Consider the following 27431-nt stretch of genomic DNA (forward strand, 5'->3'; position numbering starts at 1 on the left):
TGGTACTTTCCATATGTTTACTGACACAAGACCAGACCATTAGTGTGTATAAGGTGGTCACCACACCTGCTTTGGTTCCTCTCTAACCTGTACATTGCTCTCTGGGATGATCATGTCCCTTTGTCATACAAATATTAACACATCTGTTAAAGGGGTACTACTATGCTGACAACTTATCCCCTATCTAAAGGATAGATAATAAGTTGCCTGATTGCGCGGGGTCCTGCGGCTGGGGACCCCCGCGATCTCGCACGCAGCACCCCGCTCTCATCAGGCCCCGGAGCATTCACCGATCATGGGGCCGGAGTATCGTGACGTCACGCTCCGCCCCCTCAATGTAAGTCTATGGCAGGGGGCGAGACAGCTGTCTCGCCCCCTGCCATAGACTTGCATTGAGGGGCAGAGCATGACGTCACACGGGGGCGGAGCTGTGATGTCACGATCACTGGCCCCGTCATCAGACCCGGAGCGGATGCTCGCTCCGGGGCCTGATGAGAGGGGGGTGCTGCATGCGAGATTGTGGGGGTCCCCAGCGGCGGGACCCTGTGTGATCAGGCAACTTATCCCCTATCCTTTAGATAGGGGATAAGTTGTCAGCACGGTAGTACCCCTTTAATGTACATAGACAGCACAAGATCCATTGGATGAAGCAGCATTAGACTTTAAGGCACAGGATGCTTTTTTCAGATAAGACAGCAGTGGGCCTGTTCTGAAGGAAACTACTGTGACTGAGAAAGGCCTCCTGCTGCCTTATCTAATGAGCAGTAATATGACCTCACCTCTTCACATCACAGGTCTCGCCCGGAGCAGACATGAGGGGGGGGGGGGGGCAGGGACAAAGCTGACTGCATTCAAAGAGTGTGACTTGATGTCACAGCTAGAAGCTAGACAGGTCAGCTGGTATGGAGAGATCCCTGCACTATGGCTAGTAGCATTAGATTAGTAAGTTGCCTTACCATACCATACACAGGTTGTTTCTTTCTGTTTCTTTCGCTGAACAACCCCTTTAAAGGGGTAATCCGGTGGAAAGCTTTTTTTTTTTTTTTAACCTCTTCAGGACATAGGGCGTATGGATACGCCCTGCATCCCGAGTCCTTAAGGACCGAGGGCGTATCCATACGCCCGTGGGAATTCCGGCCCCCACCGCTAGCCGGTTGGGGACCGGAGCCGGATGCCTGCTGAAATCGTTCAGCAGGCATCCCGGCATATCGCCCAGGGGAGTCATTATGCCCCCCCATGTCGGCGATCGCCGCAGATCGCTGGACAATTCAGTCCAGCGATCTGCGGCGATTCCGGGTCAATCGGGTCTCCAGTGACCTGATGACCCGGAATTACTGGCTGTTCGGGGCCGTCTCTGATGGCCCCGAACAGCCAGAGCCTGCAGGGGTGAGGTGGCACTGGTGCCACCTCACGATCGCCCTGATTCGTCAGCCGGATTACCGGCCGACCAATCAGGGCACCTGCTGCGGGTGTCACTCCCGCACCGCCCCTCTTCTGGAGGACGTGAGCGGGTGCGGGACGTGCACCCCGGGTGCTGGGGACCCCGATCCCCGGCGCCCCTGTTGGGATCGGGGCCCCAGGAGCAGCTGCGGCGGCGGGACTGACCTGCAGCATCTGGATCGTTGGAGGTGAGTGACAGCCTCCTGCTGTTGCTTAGCAACAGCTCCCAGCATGCAAAAAGGGCATGCTGGGAGCTGTAGTTATGCAACAGCAGAAGGCAGACCACCACAACTCCCAGCATTCCCTTATGGGCATGCTGGGACTTATGGTTTTGCAACAGCTGGAGGCACATTCTTTCTATGGAAAAGTGTACCTTCAGCTGTTGTATAACTACATCTCCCAGCTTGCACAAACAGCTAAAGTGCATGCTGGGAGTTGTAGTGGTGCATCTGCTGGTTGCATAACTACAACTCCCAGCATGCCCGTTGGCTGTCGGTGACTGCTGAGAGTTGTAGTTTTGCAACAGCTGAAGGCACACTGGTTGTGAAACTCAGAGTTTTTTTTTACCTAACTCAGTGTTTCGCGACCGGTGTGCCTCCAGCTGTTGCAAACTACAACTCTCAGCAATCACTGTACACCATGCACCGTACATGCTGGGAGTTGTAGTTTTGCAACAGCTGGAGGCACACTGGTTGTGAAACACTGTGTTAGGTCACAAACTCAGTGATACATAACCAGTGTGCCTACAGTTGTTGCAAAACTGCAACTCTCAGCAGTCACTGACAGCCAACGGGCATGCTGGGAGTTGTAGTTATGCAACAGCTGGATGTCCCCCCCAATGTGAACGCACAGGGTACACTCACATGGGCGGAGGATTACAGTTAGTATCTGGCTGCAAATTTGAGCTGCCGCAAACTTTCTGCTGCAGCTCAAATTGCCAGCGAGAAACTACTGTGAACCCCCGCCCGTGCGACTGTACCCTAAAAACACTACACTACACTACAACAAAAAATAAAATAAAAAGTAAAAAACACTACATATACACATACCCCTACACAGCCCCCCTCCCCTCCCCAATAAAAATGAAAAACGTCTGGTACGCCACTGTTTCCAGAACGGAGCCTCCAGCTGTTGCAAAACAACTCCCAGTATTGTCGGACAGCCGTTGACTGTCCAGGCATGCTGGGAGTTTTGCAACAGCTGGAGGCACCCTGTTTGGGAATCACTGGCGTAAAATACCCCTATGTCCACCCCTATGCAATCCCTAATTTAGGCCTCAAATGCACATGGCGCTCTCACTTTGGAGCCCTGTCGTATTTCAAGGCAACAGTTTAGGGTCACATATGGGGAGAAATTGTGTTACAAATTTTGGGGGGTATTTTCTGCTTTTACCCTTTTTAAAAATGTAAAATTTTTGGGAAAACAAGCATTTTAGGTAAAAAAAATATTTTTTTTTTACATATGCAAAAGTCGTGAAACACCTGTGGGGTATAAAGGTTCACTTAACCCCTTGTTACGTTCCCCGAGGGGTCTAGTTTCCAAAATGGTATGCCATGTGTTTTTTTTTTGCTGTTCTGGCACCATAGGGGCTTCCTAAATGCGGCATGCCCCCAGAGAAAAATTTGCGTTCAAAAAGCCAAATGTGACTCCTTCTCTTCCGAGACCTGTAGTGCGCCAGCAGAGCACTTTTCACCCCCATATGGGGTGTTTTCTGAATCGGGAGAAATTGGGCTTCAAATTTTTAGGGGTATTTTCTGCTATTACCCTTTTTAAAAATAAAAAAATTTTGGGAAAACAAGCATTTTAGGTAAAAATTTTTTTTTTTTTTTTTTTACATTTGCAAAAGTCGTGAAACACCTGTGGGGTATTAAGGTTCACTTTATCCCATGTTACATTCCCCGAGGGGTCTAGTTTCCAAAATGGTATGCCATGTGTTTTTTTTTTTTGCTGTTCTGGCACCATAAGGACTTCCTAAAGGTAACATGCCCCCCAAAAACCATTTCAGAAAAACGTACTCTCCAAAATCCCCTTGTCGCTCCTTCCCTTCTGAGCCCTCTACTGCGCCCGCCAAACACTTTACATAGACATATGAGGTATGTCCTTACTCGAGAGAAATTGGGCTACAAATACAAGTAAAAATTTTGTCCTTTTACCCCTTGTAAAAATTCAAAAATTGGGTCTACAAGAACATGTGAGTGTAAAAAATGAAGATTGTGAATTTTCTCCTTCACTTTACTGCTATTCGTGTGAAACACCTAAAGGGTTAAAACGCTGACTGAATGTCATTTTGAATACTTTGGGGGGTGTAGTTTTTATAATGGGGTCATTTATGGGGTATTTCTAATATGAAGACCCTTCAAATCCACTTCAAACCTGAACTGGTCCCTGAAAAATACTGAGTTTGAAAATTTTGTGAAAAATCGGAAAATTGCTGCTGACCGTTAAAGCCCTCTGGTGTCTTCCAAAAGTAAAAACTCATCAATTTTATGATGCAGACATAAAGTAGACATATTGTATATGTGAACCCCAAAAAAATGTATTCGTAATATCCATTTTCCTTACAAGCAGAGAGCTTCAAAGTTAGAAAAATGCAAAATTTTCAAATTTTTCATCAAATTTACGGATTTTTCACTAAGAAAGGATGCAAGTTACCACAAAAATTTACCACTATGTTAAAGTAGAATATGTCACGAAAAAACTATCTCGGAATCAGAATGATAACTAAAAGCATTCCAGAGTTATTAATGTTTAAAGTGACAGTGGTCAGATGTGCAAAAAACGCTCCGGTCCTTAAGGCCAAAATGGGCTCCGTCCTGAAGGGGTTAAATCAACTGGTGCCAGAAGGTTAAACAGATTTGTAAGTTAAGTCTATTGAAAAATCTTACCCTTCCAGTACTTATAAGCTGCTGTATGCTCCAGAGAAAGTTATTTTCTGTCTGGCCACAGTGCTCTCTGCTGACACCTCTGTCCATGTCAGGAACTGTCCAGAGTAGAAGCAAATCCCCATAGCAAACCTATCCTGCTCTGGACAGTTCCTGAACAAAACAGAGGTGTCAGCAGAGAGCACTGTGGTCAGACAGGAAAGAAATTAATAAAGAAAAGAACTTCCTGTTGAGCATACAGTAGCTGCTATGTACTGGAAGGATTGAGATTTTTAAACAGAAGTAATTCACAAATCTGTTTAACTTTCTGACACCAGTTGATTTAAAAAAAAATATTTTCCACTGGAGGACCCCTTTAATAGAAAGGGATCCCCTGTTCAAAATTGCCCTTTCTTGGTGAACATTGAGAGCAGCAGCAACAAGTCTTTCTTGCTTTGGAGGACCTGTCCTGCATTACTCAGACAACCTAATGATTTTAGTGGGCACGGTGTAATGCCTAATTTCCCCTTTGGTGGCACTTCATGGATATTAAAGGGGTACTCCACATAAAAACAAATTTTTTTTTTAAATCAACTGGTGCCAGAAAGGTAAACAGATTTGTAAATTACTTCTATTAAAAAATCTTAATCCTTCCAGTACTTATAAACTGCTTTTATGTTCCACAGGAAGTTCTTTTCTTTTTAAATGTCCTTTCTGCCTGACCACAGTGCTCTCTGCTGACACCTCTGTCCATTTTAGGAACTGTCCAGAGTAGGAGCAAATCCCCATAGCAAACCTATCCTGCTCTGAACAGTTCCTGACACGGACAGAGGTGTCAGCAGAGAGCACTGTGGTCAGACAGAAAGGAAATTCAAAAAGAAAACAATTTCCTGTGGATCATAACAGCAGCTGATAAGTACTGGAATGATTAAGATTTTTTAATAGAAGTCATTTACAAATCTGGTTATCTTTCTGGCACCAGTTGATTTAAAATAAAAAAATTTTTTTCCAGTAGAGTACCCCTTTAAACACTTACTGCCAGGTTTCGCCCCAGATTCAGAAGTGGGACAACCCGGTAAGTGTAACCTGGTGTTTTGCAACCAGGGTGGCTCCAGCTGTTGATAAACTACAACTCCCAGCATGCCCAGACAGCCGAAGGCTGTCTGGGCATGCTGGGAGTTGTAGTTTTGCAACATCTTAAGGCGTCCTGATTTCTTTCCATAGGGGGGGATTACAATACCGATAGCAGTCCTATAGTTCGATTATAGCGTAACTCTCCGGCTGACAAAGTGTTAATCCCAAATTCCATGAGTGTTGCCTTTTCCTCTGTGGGTGTTCCTATGAATTCCATTAATCTGAGGACCAGCCTCCTTGCATTCTGCGAGCTGCTTGGAGACATCATTGCGTGTGTGTGAGTGTGTTTTTGTTTTTTCTTTTTTTTTCTTTTCCTCTTCTTATTATCACTTTGTCCCCTAAGTGTCCTAGAGACTCATCCGAGTGTAAACATGAAGTTCTGGCCACACAAGTGTCCCCTCCGCATCTCGGCTTGGAAGAGCGCTGCCATATATTTCGACTGAAGGGTATCATCTTCTCATCCTCCAAAGTGACTGTTCTGAGACTTGCAACTACAACCCCTACTATCTCTCCATTTCTCCAACTCCAGAAAAAGTTTGGGGGGGGGTTCTCTTTTTTTTTTATTTGTTTGAACTTTATTAACCAAATTATGGCAAATTCAGGGATCCAGCTTCTTGGCTACTTTTTGGCATTGGGAGGATGGATTGGAATCATCTCGACTACAGCGTTACCTCAGTGGAAGCAGTCGTCCTATGCCGGAGATGCCATCATCACGGCGGTGGGACTATACGAAGGCCTGTGGATGTCGTGCGCTTCCCAAAGTACTGGGCAGGTGCAGTGCAAAGTCTACGACTCTCTTCTCTCCCTGGAAGGTATGTGAGGGGACAACCACGAAAATATAAGGCGGTCATATTAATGCACTTGACTCTAGTGCACCGGTCTCCAAACTGTGGACCTCCAGATGTTGCAAAACTAAAAAACGACACCTCCCTGCAGATTGTGCTGTAGTTTAGCAACATCTGGAGGTCCACAGTTTGGAGACCACTGCACCAATGCAATGGGGAGTAATTGGTGTAGTAGGTTCTGGAGGGATAGCAACAAGCTGGTCATGCTATAGCAGTATTTACCATCCAGGGTGCCTCCAGCTGTTGCAAAAATACAACTCCCAGCATGCCCGGACAGCCTTTGGCTGTCCGGGCATGCAGGGAGTTGTATTTTTGCAACAGCTGGAAGCACCCTGGTTGGGAAACACTGGTTTATACATACAGGGCTAGGGCAGCAAACTATATAATTGCACCCAGATAAAGAAAAGTCAATGTAATGCTGGGAGTTGTATTTTTGTAACAGCTGGAGGCACCCTGGTTGGGAAACACTGGTATATAGATACAGGGCTAGGGAAGCAAACTATATAATTGCCCCAGATAAAGAAAAGTCAATGTAATGCTGGGAGTTGTGTTTTTGTAACAGCTGGAGGCACCCTGGTTGGGAAACACTGGTATATAGATACAGGGCTAGGGCAGCAAGCTAAATAATTGCCCCAGTTAAAGAAAAGTCAATGTGATGCTGAGAGTTGAATTTTTGCAACAGCTGGAGGCACCCTGGTTGGGAAACACTGGTATATAGATACAGGGCTAGGGCAGCAAGCTAAATAATTGCCCCAGGTAAAGAAAAGTCAATGTAATGCTGGGAGTTGTATTTTTGTAGCAGCTGGAGGCCCCCTGGTTTGGAAACACTGGTATATAGATACAGGGCTAGGGCAGCAAGCTAAATAATTGCCCCAGGTAAAGAAAAGTCAATGTAATGCTGGGAGTTGAATTTTTGCAACAGCTGGAGGCACCCTGGTTGGGAAACACTGGTATATAGATACAGGGCTAGGGCAGCAAGCTAAATAATTGCCCCAGGTAAAGAAAAGTCAATGTGATGCTGGGAGTTGAATTTTTGCAACAGCTGGAGGCACCCTGGTGAGGAAACACTGGTATATAGATACAGGGCTAGGGCAGCAAGCTAAATAATTGCCCCAGGTAAAGAAAAGTCAATGTAATGTTGTATAGTCACTGGGCTAGGGCTGGACAATGGAGATAAAAAGCTTCAGTTGCCCATAGCAACCAATCAGATCGCTTCTTTCATTTTTCACAGGCCTTTTTAAAAATGAAAGAAGCGCTCTGATTGGTTGCTATGGGCAACTGCACCACTCTTCCTCTGCGCAGGTTTTGATAAATCTCTTCCAATGGGGGAGATTTAGGAAAACCTGTCCAGAGGAAAAGTTGCCCAGTTGCCCATAGCAACCAATCAGAGCGCTTCTTTCAGTTTTGAAAAGGCCTTAGAAAAATGAAAGAAGCGATCTGATTGGTTGCTATGGGCAACTGCACTGCTCTTCCTCTGAGAAATTTCCCCCAATGACTTTATTTAGAGGCATTGATGTTCTATATGAATGTGGGAAATATGGGCGACATATCAATGTTTTTCTACATACAGGTTTTGGTGTTTTTTTAAATAATTTTTCATGGCTCAATTTCTTTTTTAATATTAAAAGCTATGAAACATTTTTTTTCCTTTCCTGCACAGATTAGCATGAAGATTGTATATATTGCTAATTCTTCACACGGAAAAAATATCACTTGGGAAAAAAAAAATAATAATAATAATAACATAAAACTGCTTTACCGAAAATCATATTAAGGGTACGTTCACAAGTGCGGATTTTTTAGCGGGTTTTCCGCTGCGTATTTGAAAGTGGGCGGGCTCTACCTGGCTGTCCGCAGCAGATTTTCCGCGGCGGAATGTACACTGCGGAAAATCCGCCGCAAGCCCCATTGAAGTCAGTAGGGAGTGTGGCGGATTTTCCGCAGCGTAAATTCAGCCGCGGAAAATCTGCTGCGGTCAGCCGAGAAGAGCCCACCCACTTTCAAATACACAGCGGAAAACCCGCAAAAAAATCAGCGCGTGTGAACGTACCCTACAAGTTGCCCAGTGTCTCTATTAAAGGATTAAAAAAGTATAGCTCCTTTCTTCAACAAAACAGTGCCACCCCTGTCCTCAGGTTGTGTGTGCTATTACAGCTCAGCTTCATCCCCTTCATTGTAACTGAGCTGCAATACCACACACACACTGAGGACAAAAGTGGCGCTGTTTCTGGAAGAAAGCAGCTATGTTTTGATAATATTAGATTATTACTTTAGGCTCCATTCATAATGGGCTGAATTTTCTGTGTAAGGGTACGATCACACAGGTGGATTTTTTTTTTGTGGGTCTCCCGCTGCGTATTTGAAAGGGGTGGGCTCTTCTTGGCTGTCCGCAGCATATTTTCCACGACGGAATTTACGCTGCGGAAAATCCGCCACAAGCCCCATTGAAGTCAATAGGGACTGCGGCGTATTTTCCGCAGTGTAAATTCCGCCGCGGAAAATCCGCCGCGAGAAGAACCCGCCCACTTTCAAATACGCAGCGGGAAACCCGCGAAAAAATCCGCCCATGTGAACGTACGCTTAGTCAAGTTCTTTTTGCCTCCGTTTGCCTGGGTGAAGATGTGTTTTCCCCCCACATTTTAAGGAGGTGCACGTTCTTCATAAATAGCAAAGTATCTTAGAGGTGCAGTCTGGGCTGGTGTGAGATTTAGCAAAAATGTTAGTGTCTGCGCAAACATTTAGCAACAATTTTTAAATAGTCGGCGTTTCGATAAATCACCGACCACTGCAAAAAAATAAATTAAAAAAAAAGCACAATGTGCCGCACTACATTCAAGTCAAAATAACATATGCTAAAATGTTGCCACTTTTGCAACATTTAATCCTTGTTGCAACTTTTCATCCATTGCGCAAAACTGTGCTGATTTTAAATACAATATAAATGGGTAAAAAAAAAAAAAAAAAACAATGATAAATCACCCCAAATGTTTTTGAACTACTCCGCTGTTCTATATATGTTGGAATAAGGGCAAAAAAAGGTATTCGGATATATATCACGGTGTACCTGGGGCTCGCCCATTGACAATACCTGTGGCTCGCCCCTGCGTCGTCTTCTAGTGACTACATGAAGTCAAACAAATACTTATTTTTTATTTTTTTGGGAGGGACTCAATAGCGTAGCCAACATTACACACACAAAAAAAAAAAAAAAAATATATAAAATATATATATATATATATATATATATATATATATATATATACGGTATTTATATTTACAACAGATTTAATGTAGTTACTAGTACTGGTTTCTAAAGTCATCTGTACATGTAAGAGAATGGAAACTTACACAACCTCTTGCTACAGTTCATCACATGATATAAGTCACTATTTATTTTGTTTATGAATTTATATCTTTATTTTTATTATTTCTCAATAATAATAATGTAATATGATTATTATTAGTAGTAGTAGTAGTAGAAGTAATAGTATTATTATTATTATTACTACTATTATGGAAATAACTCATTTATATACATTTGTATTAATTGGGGACAAGTATTATAATAATAACATTAATGCTGTAGTAGTTGTGGTAGTAATATGAATAATTCTACAATAATAATATCTTCTCATTATTGTTGTCAATATGTATTATTATGATTTATTTATTTTTTTCTTTATGCTGCTTTTGTTCAGTAAAATTTCTCTAAATTAAGCTTTATGTTAGAAAACGTACAGGCAGGTTTCCTGTATGTATTAATGAAGTAGACGCTTTACTGCGCGGTTCATTGTGAAATCCAAGGACAAAGAAGAGTTTAACATTCCAGACTAATTATCCCGAGAGATTTATAAGGGGCAACGTACATGTCCTCTGTATGGCCAGTGGCATTTTACTGTAATGGTTTATTAATGATGAATGGTAAAACAAAATAAGGAAAAATCAGGCTCTGTTTACACTGTTGTCATGGTTTTTGTTACGATTACGAAATACATTTTGATGACAGTGTCTGATATATCACACAACAGACCCATCCATACCTAAGGGTCTGTGGGGGTTCCGCTATAGTATCTGTCGTTTTGATGGAAACAATAGTTTTGTATGTTGCCATGACAGAACTGCTGTTGGGTCTCCAAATATAGCCTTTGATGGTAGCGTGCACCCAAAGTTAAGTTGGCCATAACTATGCAGATAGCCGTCTCTCCCAATCCTCCCATACACATGTGTGATCAATGGAGACAGGTGGGGTAAGCCATTAGGAGTCACTTCTAAAGGAGGTTGAAGTCTAACTGTCTGATAGTGTTGCTCGCGAATATTCGCAATTTGAATATTATTCGCGAATATCGCATATTCGCGAATTCGCGAATTTCGCGAATATAGCGCTATATATTCGTAATTACGAATATTCGTATTTTTTTTGTTTTTTTTTCTTCACAGTACACATCACAGTGATCACCCCTCTCTGCTTCCAGCTTGTGTGGTGTAAAGAAGGCTCTAATACTACTGTGTGAGACTGGCGCGCGAAAGTTCGCATATGCGAAAATTAGCATATGCTAATTTTCGCATATGCGCATATTCGCGTATGCTAATTTTGTATATGCTAATATTCACTTATGTTAATTTTAGCATATGCGAATGTTCGCATATGCGAAAATAAAACGAGAATATAACGAATATGCGAATATTCGCGAATATATGACGAATATTCGTCCATATATTCGCGAATATTCGCGAATTCGAATATGGCCTATGCCGCTCAACACTACTGTCTGACCCTTATCTACCATAGCTTCTACTGTTGGTGAATAGTTGGGATGCCACCATGCACATGGTGATGGTGGCCAGTCTTGCTAAAATTTACAGGTTTGGCTGGCACACGTCTAATGTGTATGGCTTTAGAGTGGTACTGGCCTATGGTAAGAGGGGTTGATTAACAATGATCACCACCTTTTCTTTGCCCTGTTAGGCCATATAGATGTAATACCAGTGGGGATCAAAAGTTTGGGCACCCCAGGTAAAAATTTATATTCAAGTGCAAAAAGAAGCCAAGGAAAGATGGAAAAATCTCCGAAAGGCATCAAATTACAGATTAGACATTCTTATAATATGTCAACAAAAGTTAGATTTTATTTCCATCATTTACACTTTCAAAATAACAGAAAACAAAAAATGGCATCTGCAAAAGTTTGGGCACCCTGCAGAGTTAATATCTTGTAATGCCTCCTTTGGCAAGTATCACAGCTTGTAAACGCTTTTTGTAGCCAGCCAAGAGTCTTTCAATTCTTGTTTGAGGTATCTTTGCCCATTCTTCCTTACAAAAGTCTTCCAGTTCTTTGAGATTTCTGGGCTTTCTTTAAACAAACAATTACATTGACGTGATCTGTCTGTCACGCACTGCTCTATGAAGGTCTATCCATAGATTTTCAATGATGTTGAGCTCAGGAGATTGTGAAGGCCATGGCAAAACCTTCAATTTACGCCTCTTGATGTAATCCCCTGTGGATTGCGAGGTATGTTTAGGATCATTATCCATTTGTAGAAGCCATCCTTTCTTTAGCTTCAGCTTTTTCACAGATGGCATCAAGTTAGCATCCAAAATCTGCTGAAATTTTATTGAATCCATTTTTCCTTCTACTCGTGAGATGTTCCCTGTGCCACTGGCTGCAATACAATCCAAAGAGTTGGACAGAGGTTCTTTTCATTAAATTCTGTTCTCCTTCTTCTCCAAATGTACCTTTGCCCATTCCGGCCAAAAGTTCAGTTTTTCTCACAATCCTGCGAGCTGTTCTGTCTGATACTTTCTTGGTCTTCCAGATCTTGCTTTAACTTCCACTGTTCCTGATGACTGCCATTTCTTAATTTCATTTCGAACAGAGGATATTGACATCTGAAAACGTTTTGCTATCTTTTTATAGCCTTCTCCAGCTTTGTAAGCATCAACTATTTTCAGTTTCAGATTTCTAGACAACTGCTTAGAAGAACCCGTGGTGCTGATTGTTGGTGCAAGGTCAGATGAGTCTGGGCATTTAAAAGCTTTGAGATTGACATCACCTGGTAGCAGTAGGCGCCAGTGGGACAGACCAATAGGTGTAGGCAGCAGTCCAAGTCATACACTTAGGGATGAGGCAGAGACATAGTCAAATGCAGGCAGATGGTTGAGGCAGGCAGCACAGGTTCAGGTCAGCAATCCCATGCTTGAGTCTTCTCAGTAAAAAAAGGAAGAGAAACTTATTTTTTCACATGAGTCCCTGGCTCCTGTACTAAACTCACCTGAAGCAAATCACAAACATTCCAGATTCGAGTTTGTACCAAATCAATTCACTCCTCACTACTGATAGGGAAAGGACGGTCATGGGCACATCTATAGCCAAATCTCCCAAAATGGGATTCCCAGGGTTAATAATCATCCTTCTGGGACTAAAATTCCCAAACTAGGGAACACCATTAGATATATAAATTGATAAAGCCATCCGTAACAGCTTTATCAAGGGCTGAGGTGAGTATACACACCTCAGCCCTCGATAAAGCTGGTTATGGTTGGCGAAACGTCGGGGAGGTGTTAGAGTGTTTTGTCTTTTAACCAGCAGCATATCTGGGTCAATGTATAACAGTGTTGGAATATTAGGAAAGTCCATGGAGGAAAGAGTTAACAATTATTAGCATTTCGATGGGGAGCTATAAGTCTGATTAAAGAGTAATGAATAGGAGTATGTACTCCCTAAACCAATGATCTGGAAGCTGTGTTTTAAAAACAGATTATATATTTAGATTTTCATCACACCATTGTATTTTTAAAGATAAACTAATAAAGAGAAGTTTGATATATCTATTGGGGTTCCATCGTTTGGGAATTTAGTCCCAGAAAGGTGAAAGCCCTGATGGGAATTTGAAAATATTGGGTTATGGACACATGACCAAATCTGCTTTTACTTCTTTGCCTCTAAGTTGAGTAAAGGCAGTGTGTAAAAGTGGAATTTTCCACTCGCTCAAGTAGACAGGAAATGGAGTCCAACTTGGCTGAACACAAATTAGACCCTGAATGTTTGCTTAATAAAAAATATTATTATAACTGGAGTGCAGGACAACCCCCACATAATACTACTTGGATCTGTCAAGCTGTTTATCCGATACTGCATCCGTGCACCTGGGAATCCTTATCGGAGATCAAGCTGTACACGCATCTGGTCAGCCCTGATGAAGCTACCTCCACCTATGAAATCGCCACAAAATGTACAAAGTTACAATGATGAAAACAGACACCTGCTGTCAGGCTTGTGATCTAACAACATAGATCAATGTAACAAGCGACCAAGCTCCCACAATACTCTTCTCATCGGTCACAGGAAACCAGATTTCTAATTCAGGTTTATGCTTTAATGGAAGAAAAATAATATAGTAAAATAATGCGATAGAATGATGTCACAGTAAGAGTAATGCAACATGTGTTCATGCACATAGACATGTTTTGCAACCTTTCTCAAGACTTCTCACAGTTCTAAGCAATTTCCTGTGACAACGTAAGTTGACTTTTTGTGTATTACAGATGTATTGAGGACCTGGAATTTGCTATTAGCAGCAAAGTAACCTCAATGTCAGTGCAGGTCATAACAGATAAAACGAATTAAATCAATGAATGTCTTTTAGAGAAATGGTCTTCTGATCTGCAACAGAAGAAACAGTATGTATGGTATAGGTAAAGGTCAGGATACACCAAATCATAAAGGAACTTTAAAGGGGTACTCCACTGGAAAACATTTTTTTAAATCAACTGGTGCCAGAAAGTTAAGCAGATTTGTAAATTTAAAAATCTTAACCCTTCCCTGTACTTATCAGCTGCTGTAGTTCTTTTCTTTTTGAATTTCCTTTCTGTCTGATCACAGTGCTCTCTGCCGACACCTCTGTCCATTTTAGGAACTGTCCAGAGTAGGATCAAGCCCCATAGAAAACATCTCCTGCTCTGGACAGTTACTGACATGGACAGATGTTAGTGGTATTGCAGCCAACAGGATCAGGGCCATTCATGTCAAGGTGATTGGTGAAAGCCCACAAGTCCTGTTGTAGCACAATAGGACAGGCTGAAAGGCGACATTCACCTTGGCACAAGCCGACTTAGTGGGACCTCTAGAAGAGGTGAGGTTCCTGGTCCTGGACTGAGAGCCTCTCTAGAAGGACATGCCAAAATACACTGACGTTCATCACACGTGTTAAGTAATGTTAAGGAGTATTTGGCAAGTGTGCCTTCTATTAAAGGGGTACTCCGGCCCTGAGACATCTTGATAGGGGATAGGGGAGAAGATGTCTCACCGCCGCTGGGGACCCCCGCAATCTTGTGTTCGCCACCCACCTGTTTGAGCTGCACGCTGCGGTGCCAGCTCACAAACAGCCGGGTGGCGACCACAGGGCCGGAGTATGGTGATGTCACGACTCTGCCCCCGTGTGACGTCACCCCCGCTATGCAAGTCTTTGGGAGGGGGCGTGACGGCCGTCACGTCCCCTCCCATAGACATGCATAGTGGGGGCGGGGGGTGACGTCACGATTCTCCGGCCCTGTGGTCGCCACCCGGCTGTTTGTGAGCTGGCACCGCGGCGTGCAGCTCAAACAGGTGGGTGGCGAACACAAGATTGCGGGGGTCCCCAGCGGCGGTGAGACATCTTCTCCCCTATCCCCTATCAAGATGTCTCAGGGCCGGAGTACCCCTTTAATAGAAGGCACACTCGCCAAATACTCCTTAACATTACTTAACACGTGTGTTGTTTGTGAGCTGGCACCTCGGCGTGCAGCTCAAACAGGTGGGTGCCGAACACAAGATTGCGGGGGTCCCCAGCGGCGGGACCCCCGCGGTGAGACATCTTATCCCCTATCCTTTGGATAGGGGATAAGATGTCTCAGGGACAGAGTACCCCTTTAACCAACATGCTCTAGCACCATATATGTGCATATTGGGGGAGATTTATCAAAACCTGTGCAGAGGAAAGTTGCCCAGTTGCCCATAGCAACCAATCAGATTGCTAATTTCATTTTGCAAAGTCCTTGTTAAAAATGAAAGAAGAGATCTGATTGGTTGCTATGGGCAACTAGGCAACTTTTCCTCTGCACAGATTTTGATAAATCTCCCCCAAGATTAGGAAATTTGGGTTTTAATTACAATATAAGACAAAATATGTGTCAATAAGAGGAGGTGATATGGGAAGAGCTGGGATTTTTAATGCATTTTCTGTGTGTTGCTGTCTTTACACTTAGATCAGTTGGGATTTCAGCCCTGGGATCCCCTCTGATCATAAGATACAGCCAGATGAAGCGAACAGATGTGTATGAGAAGAAATGAAAAAGTTATAGGGGTCAGAATAGGACAAAAGTTCCCCCTCATATGTGTATCCTGTGATGTCACACCTATATAATTAATTATGCAAATTAGCATGGCCGGTATTTTTTTCCAAGAAAGTTGGCAACCCTAGTTTTATTTGATGCATGCAAATTACTCTACACAAAGGAGGGAAAAACACAAGGAAATTTTTTGAAGAAAAAAGGGACAAAGAAGCGAAATTAGAGATTTTCCTACCCTTGGTGACAGAAAATATAGATTTTATTAAAGGGGTACTCCAGTGGAAAACTTTTTTTTTTTTTAAATCAACTGATGCCAGAAAGTTAAACAGATTTGTAAATGACTTCTTTTAAAAAATCTTAATCCTTCCAGTACTTATTAGCTGCTGATTTTTTTTTTCTGTTTGGAACACAGAGCTTTCTGCTGACATCATGAGCACAGTGCTCTCTGCTGACATCTCTGTCCATTTTAGGAACTGTCCAGAGCAGCATATGTTTGCAATAGGGATTTTCTCCTACTATGGACAGTTCTTAAAATGGACAGGGATGTCAGCAGAGAGCACTGTGTTCATGATGTCAGCAGAGAGCTCTGTGTTCCAAAAAGAAAAGAATTTCCTCTGTAGTATTCAGCAGCTAATAAATACTGGAAGGATTAAGATTTTTTTAATAGAAGTAATTTACAAATCTGTTTAACTTTCTGGCACCAGTTGATTAAAAAAAAAAAAAAGTTTTCCACCGGAGTTCTCCTTTAATAAACAGTTAACAAGAAATAAGTTGAAGCAGTACATTAATCCAGTATTTAATCAGTAATGGTACAGTCCAGGTGAATATAAGGACCCCTCCTCTTTCTTTGAGGATGTGGTAGATGAGAATAATATAAAGTTGAAATTCTCGTGTAAAAACAGAATGAACGGAACTGGAACCAATTGCAGGTCAACTTAAGGATGAGTGATATAAGAAGGAATAACCGGAAACCCAGAGTTGTAATCTGTTTAGGCTGAAAGAAATAAACAAAAATTGTAAATAGATAGGGTCTGGTACATGGGAGGGATAATGCTCGTCTCCTGTCTTTAATAGAATCTATATTTTCCGTCACCAAGGGTAGGAAAATCTCCAATTTAATAACAAGACAGGAGACTCACATTATGCTTGTTTGAAGGGTAAACATTGATGAAAATATATACAATCATAAATCTAAAGTTAAAATAAAGACATAGAAACGTGTGTGTCTAAAATAAGAAGTTTTGAATGTGGATTCTGATGACCAATAAGCAGATTTCAATATATCTACCAAAGAGCCTTCTGATTGTCTAACTTTAGTGGACATGGCACTTGTAGATGAATGGGACCCAAAAACAGAAGTATTGATGCCTACCAGAGACATGACTTGTCTGATCCACCTCGCTAAAGTTGGAGAAGATACCAGTAAATTAGGTCTGTAAAAGGAGATAAGTCATTGAGAAGTCGAGAGACTCCTAAGAGTTTCCATTTTTAGTTTGTAAGATTTCAAGCAACGAACATATACGTTTTCTTGATGAAGAAAAGCTGGGTAAAAAACCTGCAAAGGTTAGTCTTAGTTCAATTAATTATGAAAAAATATAACTCTTTGAGGGGAAAATTGTCTGCGAGAAATATCTAAAGCTCTAACATTTGAGATATGATAACATTGTGAGTTTATAAGATAATAATTTTAATCATATGGAATCATTGTCTCCCCATGAATTGATCAAAATGTAAGACTACCGTGAAATCCAAGTAGATTGATATCTAGGAGCAGGGGGTCTTCTATATTTAATACCTTTCAATAACTTGCACATTACAGGGTGTTTTCCTAATGGTAAAGCGTGCACTGGTGCATGGTAAAGGTGCATCAAAAGAATCTGAAAGGAAATTGAAGACTTGAGTTATACATGCATGTATGGCATCCAAATCCCATTGTATGCACCAATTAGACCAAATTTTCCAGGCTTACCCATAAGCTGATCTGGTACCTGGAGCCCACGTGTCCGAGAGGATATCTCTAGCTGATTGTGAAAGATCGAAATCAGGTTCTGATGACCTGAGATGAACCAGGCTACTAGAGACAATTGGTCTGACAAAATCAGAGGATGTGGATTCCCTGACAGATCTGTTAGGATGGATTGATGTATTGGTATGATGTAAGGAAAATCTATAAACATTCCCAGAATCTGAGGGAACCAAGATTGGGTCGGCCAGGAGGGGTTATCAGGACAATCGTCAATTTCTATTTGGTAATAGGAGAATTCTCGGAATTAATGCAAATGGTGGAAATGCATAAAGGGTCTCTGATGGCCAAAGTTGAAGTAATGCATCTGTGCCGAGAGATTCTGGGTCAGGAAACCAACTGAAGAATCGTGGAAGTTGGCGATTCTGACAGGATGTGAACAATTCTAGATGATGGGGACCCCAAAGAGAATTGAGTTGATTGAAATCAAGAGGATCTAGTCTCCAATCGCTGTTGTCGATTAGGAAACAAGAGTTCTAGTCCGCCATTGAGTTGGACAAACCTGGGAGGTATTGTACTTTCAAAATAATGTTTTGATTCAGAAAAAAGTGCCAACATTATTTTGCAATATTTGCTAACATATTTTGATTTGGTACTGACTAGTCGATTGATGCATTGTACCACAGGAATGTTGTCCATCCGCAGTAGAATATAACAATGTGACTTGTCTTTGGCGAAACTCTTGAGGGAAAAAGAACCCACCAAAGTTCCAAACAGTTGATATGAAGAAGGGATCTTCTTCAGATCATTTTCCTCCTGTGGAAAGGGAACTGCAGCGAGCACCCCAACCCAGACGACTGGCATTCAATTCTATGATCATATCCAGAACTGAACTGAAGTTGGCTTTGCCGTTCCAAGCCAAGATATGATGAAGCCACCATAGAAGTGCTTCTTTGGTATCTAAAGTAAGGGATATCTCATTTGAATAACCCAAGCCATTTCTCAAATGTTGACCCTTGAAGTGCCCTGTAGTGAAGAGGTGCTGGGAAGATTGCTTGAATGGAAGCAGAAAGTAATCCTACAATACGAGCAATGGCTCGTAGGGACACTTATTGATTGTTCAAAAGGGATCATATTGAACTCAAAATAATTTTAAATTTCTTGGGGGAAGACTTAGTATGGCTGATTCAGTATTGACCAGGAATCCTAAAAATTCCACTTCTTTAGAAGGTTCGAGAACTGACTTCTCGAGATTGATTAGAAATCTGAGATTGGTAAGTCAGGTTAGTGTCCAATGTAAGTGAAGATGAATGAGATTTAAAGAATCGGCCATAATGAGAATATCGTCCAGATATATTATAAGACAAACTCCTCGAGCCCTCAAAATAGCAATTACTGGTTTCATTATTTTTGTAAAGCACCAAAGGGCTGAGGATTGACTGAATGGCAGGCTGGTGAATAGACTTTCCCATAAAAACAGGAGGTATGGTAGAGACATAGGGTGTATAGGCATGTGAAATTGGCGTCTTTGAGATCTATCTTGGCCAGCCAGTGGTTTTGTAATAATAGATCTCGTAAAAAATGTATTCCCTCCATTTTGAAATGATGGTAAAGGAACAATAAATTGTTTAAAATTTTTAATTTGATGTCTGGTCTGTGACCTCTGTCTTTCTTTTTCACCAAGAATAGATTGCTCAGGAAACCTGGAGTATTGAAGGGTACTGGAATTATGGTGCCTTTGGAACATAGTTCTTTGATTTTTATTTGAACGAGGTTGTGATCTGATTTTGAAAATATCAATAGTTGAGGTACTTGAGTTTGAACAGTGGGACAAATAAATTGTATTTGGTATCCTTGAACCGTGTTCAAAATCCAAGTGTCTGAAGTTATCATGGACCAGACATGGAAAAATCTTCTATTTTCCCTCCTACAGGTATTTGAGAAGAATATGGAGGAGCACTTACCTGTAGGGGGTCTCGATTGTGGGAAGCCTCTCTGGCCCCTAGCCCTCCATGGACGCCCTATGCTTGGAAAGAAGGAGGTTGGTTGAAACCTGTGGTAAAGAGAAGCTATCTGGTCTAGGTGGGGGAAGGCCTCTGTATGGTTGTCTGACATATTTGCTTATCTCTTCAATGTATGAGACCCCAAACAGATAATTATGAGCAAATGGGGTAGAGTCTGAAGATGCCAAATGGATTAATTGCGGATCAAGTTTCATTAGAGTGGATCGCTTCTGCTAAATACATATAGAGGCATTGGGATTTCCAAACATGCATAAAGCACATTGTGCCCAACCTTTAAAAGTAGATAGATCAATAGGATCTAGGGCACTCCAATTTTAATTTGTTCCTGGCCGTTTTGTCAAGAGGTTTCTGAACCCACAGGCTAATAAACTTTGAAACCAGACCGCGGGTGTTTAATCTCAACCGGGTCAAAGTATGGATTTCTCAAACTATCCAGAATGACAGGACCAGATGATTGATCATCCAATATCATCTCCTTCCTCAGAAATGTCCTCATATTGTGATTTGTCACCAGGGTCCAAAATATCAGCCTCATGAGAGGAGGAATGAACAGGTGAAGTAGGGAAGGAGCTAGGCTTTCTCTTTGGAAGAGGCCTTAGATGCCCGCTTATGGTACACTTCCTCTGGGGCCGAGGGTCTATGAGGGCCTAGTAGAGAAGGAGGTAGGCTTTCTCTGGGAAGATGCCTTAGCTGGCTACTTATGGTATAGTTCCTCTGAGACCTCTTGAATTGAGCTTTAGATAAAGCCTTTACAGAAACCTGATCCCCTGCTTGTGATGCCAATCTCTTTTGTTTGGCAGCAGAAGGATCAGTAATGAGGTGACGTTGTTTTGGGGTAGCTTTACCCTGTTTAAATCCACCCGTCATGTGAGAGGTGGAGTCCTCTGCGGACCACAACAACTCAGAGGGTGTGGCTGGACCCATTTGAGCGGAACCATGAAATGTGTTACGATTCATTGCTGAAGCCACGGATTTAGCAATTACAGCGTGTTTGGAAAACATAGCAGAACGAACCGCTGTCTGTACAGATTTATTGATCGGTCTGGTCCACCATAGGCTGTAATTGATTTTCATCTACAGGGTGGGCCATTTATATGGATACACCTTAATAAAATGGGAATGGTTGGTGATATTAACTTCCTGTTTTATACACATTAGTATATGTGAGGGGGGAAACTTTTCAAGATGGGTGGTGACCATGGCGGCCATTTTGAAGTCAACTTTTGTTTTTTCAATAGGAAGAGGGTCAGGTGACTTGTTCAGCTCCCTTAATAGACTGCTGCCATTTAGTGTTCATCTCAGATAACTACCTTCAATATATTATAGTAATTCATTTTGTTCAGATTCCTTTTCTTCAATTCATACTACTAATGCAATTAATTTAATAATAAATATATTAATAGCTAAAGTCCATAAATATGTATAATTTATTTATTAGTAAATTAATTATTTAAGACTAAAAAATTATGAATTATTATTCAAATGTACTATTAATTATTTACACATAATTTACAATTACTATATAATTAAATTTATCCTTCATTTATTATATTATTTCCCATATTTTCTCTCAAATATACAGTATAATATCAAAATTATGAGTGTGACATTTTTGTTGTTTCCTCGTTCTCCATGTATGAATAGAAAAATATATATTTGAGAGAACATATAGGAAATAATATAATAAATTAAGGATAAATTGAATTGTATAGTAATTGTAAAATATGTGTATATAATTAATAGTTTAGGAATAAATATGAATTAAGTTTAATAATAATTAATAATTTATTAGTCTTATGTATAATTTATTTATTAGCAAATTATTTATTTATTTATGGACTTTCGCTATTAATATATTTATTATTAAATTAATTACATTAGTAGTATGAATTGAAGAAAAGGAATCTGAACAAAATGAATTACCATAATGTATTGAATGTAGTTATCTGAAATGAACACTAGATGGCAGCAGTCTATTAATGCAGCTGAACCCTGACTGAAAGCTCTGGCTGCCGAAGCTGTGAAGTAACCAGCTGACAGGAGAATCAGTGCTGTGCCAGGGAAATGGATGCCTGGGTCTGAGGGGATTTGAGCACATGGAGCTGGTCACCAGCTCAAGCGCAGGAAGCAGGGACACCACAGACCTGTGCCTGAGGTAATTGTACAATTGGACAATGAATTGTTAAACCGCAGTAACAGGGAAAAATATATGAAAAGAAAGTAGCTAAGAATAGAAATATATAGCATATATATGAGAGAAAATAGGGATGAAAATTTATAGAAATAAAACAAAAAAGGGAATATATATCTTGAAAAAAATAAAATAATATATATATAGAGAGAGAGAGAGAGGGAGAGAGAGAGGGAGAGAGAGAGAGAGAGAGAGAGAGAGTAAAAATACTGTATTTTCTTAACCATTAGCAGCAGAGGAGGGACTTCACCTGAGGGGTCCTTATATTCACCTGGACTGTACCATTACTGATTAAATACTGGACTTAATGTACTGCTTCAACTTTTTTCTTGTTAACTGTTTATCAAATCTTTGTTTGCTGCTATCAATTCGGTAAATAAAGAATTTAAATAATGTGAGTCTCCTGTCTTGTTATAAAATTAGGATTCAATTATGAATATACTGTATTATAAACATAAATATAAGTATATATAGTGTACACGTACTATAAAATTACCATATCAGGGGGAAGTTGGGTGGTGTAATGAAATGGCACAGGGGGGGGGGGGGGGGGGTTAATGAAATGGCTAAGGTGATGGGGGGTTATTGAAATGGCTGAGGGGGTGGGTTAATGAAATGGGCTGAGAGGAGGGGGGGTTAATGAAATGGCACAGGGGGATTGGGGGGTAATTAAAATGGCACAGCACAGGGGTGAGTGGATTGTGAATGAAATGGCATTGGCGGGTAGTTAAAATTGCAATTAGGGGGATTAGAGGGGCCACCTCAATTCCCAATCCCCCCCTCTGATCCCCGGTGCCATTTCAATCCCCAGTTGCTCCCCTCCCCTCTGATCCCCTGTTCTATTTCATAACCCCCCCCCCCCCCCCATAGCTGTCCGAGCATGCTAGGAGTTGTAGCTTTGCAACAGCTGGAGGCACCCCTGGTTGGAAAAAACTGACCTATACTACACTGCTCAAAAAAATGAAGATAACACATCCTAGATCTGAATGAATGAACTAATCGTATGAAATACTTTCGTCTTTACATAGTTGAATGCGCTGACAACAAAATCACACAAAAATTATCAATGGAAATCAAATTTATCAACCCATGGAGGTCTGGATATGGAGTCACACTCAAAATCAAAGTGGAAAACCGCACTACAGGCTGATCCAACTTTATGTAATGTCCTTAAAACAAGTCAAAATGAGGCTCAGTAGTGTGTGTGGCCTCCACGTGCCCGTATGACCTCCCTACAATGCCTGGGCATGATCCTGATGAGGTGACTCCTGGACAGTCTGTGGTGTAACGTGGCGTTTGTGGATGGAGCGAGACATGATGTCCCAGATGTGCTCAATCGGATTCAGGTCTGGGGAACGGGCGGCCAGTCTATAGCATCAATGCCTTCCTCTTGCAGGAACTGCTGTCACACTCCAGCCACATGAGGTCTAGCATTGTCTTGCATTAGGAGGAACCCAGGGCCAACCGCACCAGCATATGGTCTCACAAGGGGTCTGAGGATCAAGGATCTCATCTCGATACCTAATGGCAGTCAGGCTACCTCTGGCAAGCACATGGAGGGCTGTGCGCCCCTCCCCCCCCCAAAGAAATGCCACCCCACACCATTACTGACCCACTGCCAAACCGGTCATGCTGGAGCATGTTGCAGGCAGCAGAACGTTCTCCACGGCATCTCCAGACTCTGTCACATGTGCTTAGTGTGAACCTGCTTTCATCTGTAAAGAGCACAGGGCGCCAGTGGGGAATTTGCCAATCTTGGTGTTCTCTGGCAAATGCCAAACATCCTGCACAGTGCTGGGCTGTAAGCATAACCCCCACCTGTGGACGTCGGGCCCTCATACCACCCTCATGGAGTCTGTTTCTGACCATTTGAGTGGACACATGCACATTTGTGGCCTGCTGGAGGTCATTTTGCAGGGCTCTGGCAGTGCTCCTCCTGCTCTTCCTTGCACAAAGGCGGAGGTAACGGTCCTGCTGCTGGGTTGTTGCCCTCCTACGACCTCCTCCACGTCTCCTGATGTGCTGGCCTGTCTCCTGGTAGCGCCTCCATGCTCTGGACACTACGCTGACAGACACAACAAACCTTCTTACCACAGCTCGCATTAATGTGCCATCCTGGATGAGCTGCACTACCTGAGCCACTTGTGTGGGTTGTAGACTCCGTCTCATGCTACCACCAGAGTGAAATCACCGCCAGCATTCAAAAGTGACCAAAACATCAGCCAGGAAGCATAGGAACTGAGAAGTGGTCTGTGGTCAACACCTACAGAGCCACTCCTTTATTGGGGGGGGGGTGTTGCTAATTGCCTATAATTTCCACCTGTTGTCTGTTCCATTTGCACAACATCATGTGAAATTGATTGACAATCAGTGTTCTTCCTGAGTGGACAGTGGGATTTCACAGAAGTGTCATTGACTTGGAGTTACATTGTGTTGTTTAAGTGTTCCCTTTATTGTTTTTGAGCAGTGTATATATATTGCTATTTAGTCCAACATGCTGGGAGTTGTAGTTTTGCATCAGCTGGAGGCACAACTCATTGGGAAACACTAACCTATACTATATATATTACATGCTGGGAGTTGTAGCTAGTAACTAACTGCAATTCCCAAATTTAATTTTAAAAAGCAATCAAAAAGTCACATCGAGACAAAAAGGGTACTGTTAAAAACTAGAGATCGGGGATCCCTCATACAGCCCATATAAGGAAAAATAAAAAAGTTATAGGGGTCAAAAGAATAGGACAAAATTTCCCCCGCATATGTGTATTCTGGGATGTTACGCTTATATAATTACTTATGCAAATTAGCATGGCCGGTATTTTTTGGCAAGAAGGGTGGGGCTTTGCAAGGAGCCCATAGGCTACCTGTGGGTCACCTGGTGCTCTCTGGGTAACAAACATTTGACTTAAACATGTGACAAACATTATCATGTGACAAACAATTATGTGACCAACGTCAGAGGTCCTTTACACTTAATAGACAACCTATTCACATTATGGGGGAACACTGCAGGAGAGCCCTGAGGACGTACAGGGACTTGACAGGACTTGACAGGTGTTACGCCGAGCGCTCCGGGTTCCCGCTCCTCCCCGGAGCGCTCACGGCGTCTCTCTCCCTGCAGCGCCCCGGTCAGTCCCGCTGACCGGGAGCGCTGCCCTGACATGGCCGTCGGGGATGCGATTCGCACAGCGGGACGCGCCCGCTCGCGAATCGCGTCCCAAGTCACTTACCTGTCCCGGTCCCCGGCTGTCATGCTCTGGCGAGCACGGCTCCGCTCTCTAGGGCGCGCGCGCGCCAGCTCTCTAGATTTAAAGGGCCAGTGCACCAATGATGGTGCCTGGCCCAATCTTCCCAATTAGCTTGATTAGTTTCCACCTGTGCACTCCCTACTTATACCTCACTTCCCCTGCACTCCCTGGCCGGATCTTGTTGCCCTTGTGCCTAGTGAAAGCGTTCCCTTGTGTGTTCCTAGCCTGTGTTTCAGACCTCCTGCCGTTGCCCCTGACTACGATCCTTGCTGCCTGCCCTGACCTTCTGCTACGTCCGACCTTGCTCTTGCCTTATCCCTTGTACCATGCCTATCTCAGCAGTCAGAGAGGTTGAGCCGTTGCCGGTGGATACGACCTGGTTGCTACCGCCGCTGCAAGACCATCCCGCTTTGCGGCGGGCTCTGGTGAAAACCAGTAGCTACTTAGAACCGGTCCACCGACACGGTCCACGCCAAACCCTCTCTGACACAGAGGATCCACCTCCAGCCTGCCGAGTCGTGACAGTAGATCCGGCCATGGATTCCGCTGAGGTGCCGCTGTCAAGTCTTGCCGACATTTCCACGGTGATTGCCCAGCAATCCCTAATGATCACCCAACGTAATCACCAGCTGGCATACTTGACCACCGTGACACAGCAACTTCAGTCACAGATACAGCAGCTGCTGCCGCAGATACAGCAACTTCAGTCACAGACACAGCAGCTGCAACAGCAACAACCATCTCCTCCGCCGGCTCCTGCAACTCCTCCGCAGCGACCGGCCGCTCCTAACCCCTGCTTGTCCCTGCCGGACAAATTTGATGGGGACTCTAGACTCTGCCGTGGTCTCCTGCCTGGCAAGGCCCTGCCATGTGCCACACCGCTCGGAGCACCTCTCTCACAGTATCCTTTGCAATCCACCCCTGTGCCTCCCGCCGAGGAGGCTATGCAAGTGGATCGGTCTCGCCTGACCCCTGAAGAGAGGACTCGCCGCAGAAAGAAAGAAGATTTACTTCTATACTGCACTGTGCGTTACCGCACAGAACCCCTGCTCTTGAGCATGGAACTTTTTGTTTTGCCCAAATGCTCCTCTGAAGTCCTCCTCGGTCTGCCATGGCTCCAACGCCACTCCTCTACCCTTGTCTGGACCACCGGGGAGATCATGAGCTGGGGTGCTTCTTGCCACAGAAAATGCCTCACGTCTGCTCCCAGTCCCGTCAGTCAAACCTCTGTGTCTCCTCCTTTACCTGGTCTCCCCAAGGCCTATCTGGACTATGCTGTGTCTCCTCCTCACAGCCCCCGTCCTGTTAACACTCTGCCCCGTGCCAAGCTTGACCCTCTTCCCTCCCTCCCCACCCCCACGCCTTCTTGTGTGCCCGCTGTTGATGTGGTTTCCCGGGGCTTCACCACCATCTGGAAAAAGACTCTAAAGTCCCTCATACTAGCCTCATCCCGGGTAAAGAAGCTTGCCGAAGAAAAAAGAAGAACTCCTCCTGTTTTTGTGTGGCTCTCCACCAAGTATATCTGCTTCCGTGTCCCCAGTTTTAATCTCGGACCACGTTATCTTGGACCCTTTGTACTTGAGTGCTCAGAGGAGAGATCTTGGGAACCTGAGGACAACATCCTGGACAAAAGTCTTATCCTCAGGTTCTCAGGCTCCAAGAAGAGGGGGAGACCCAAGGGGGGGGGGTACTGTTACGCCGAGCGCTCCGGGTTCCCGCTCCTCCCCGGAGCGCTCACGGCGTCTCTCTCCCTGCAGCGCCCCGGTCAGTCCCGCTGACCGGGAGCGCTGCACTGACATGGCCGTCGGGGATGCGATTCGCACAGCGGGACGCGACCGCTCGCGAATCGCGTCCCAAGTCACTTACCTGTCCCGGTCCCCAGCTGTCATGCTCTGGCGCGCGCGGCTCCGCTCTCTAGGGCGCGCGCGCGCCAGCTCTCTAGATTTAAAGGGCCAGTGCACCAATGATGGTGCCTGGCCCAATCTTCCCAATTAGCTTGATTAGTTTCCACCTGTGCACTCCCTACTTATACCTCACTTCCCCTGCACTCCCTGGCCGGATCTTGTTGCCCTTGTGCCTAGTGAAAGCGTTCCCTTGTGTGTTCCTAGCCTGTGTTCCAGACCTCCTGCCGTTGCCCCTGACTACGATCCTTGCTGCCTGCCCTGACCTTCTGCTACGTCCGACCTTGCTCTTGCCTTATCCCTTGTACCATGCCTATCTCAGCAGTCAGAGAGGTTGAGCCGTTGCCGGTGGATACGACCTGGTTGCTACCGCCGCTGCAAGACCATCCCGCTTTGCGGCGGGCTCTGGTGAAAACCAGTAGCTACTTAGAACCGGTCCACCGACACGGTCCACGCCAAACCCTCTCTGACACAGAGGATCCACCTCCAGCCTGCCGAA

At 43.6% G+C, this 27431-nt stretch overlaps 1 protein-coding gene across 1 annotated transcript in view; it reads left to right on the top strand.

Moving 5' to 3' along the window:
• The first annotated feature begins 5675 nt into the window (after nt 1-5675).
• CLDN19 (claudin 19) overlaps nt 5676-27431 on the top strand; it is a 49031-nt gene continuing 27275 nt past the window's right edge. The window contains exon 1 of the mRNA XM_056542046.1: nt 5676-6247. Within this exon, the coding sequence (XP_056398021.1) occupies nt 6025-6247 (223 nt within the window). The 5' untranslated portion in view covers nt 5676-6024. The remainder of the gene's footprint in view (nt 6248-27431) is intronic.

This window comes from Hyla sarda, chromosome 10 (genome assembly GCF_029499605.1).
Source record: "Hyla sarda isolate aHylSar1 chromosome 10, aHylSar1.hap1, whole genome shotgun sequence".
Taxonomy (NCBI): domain Eukaryota; kingdom Metazoa; phylum Chordata; class Amphibia; order Anura; family Hylidae; genus Hyla; species Hyla sarda.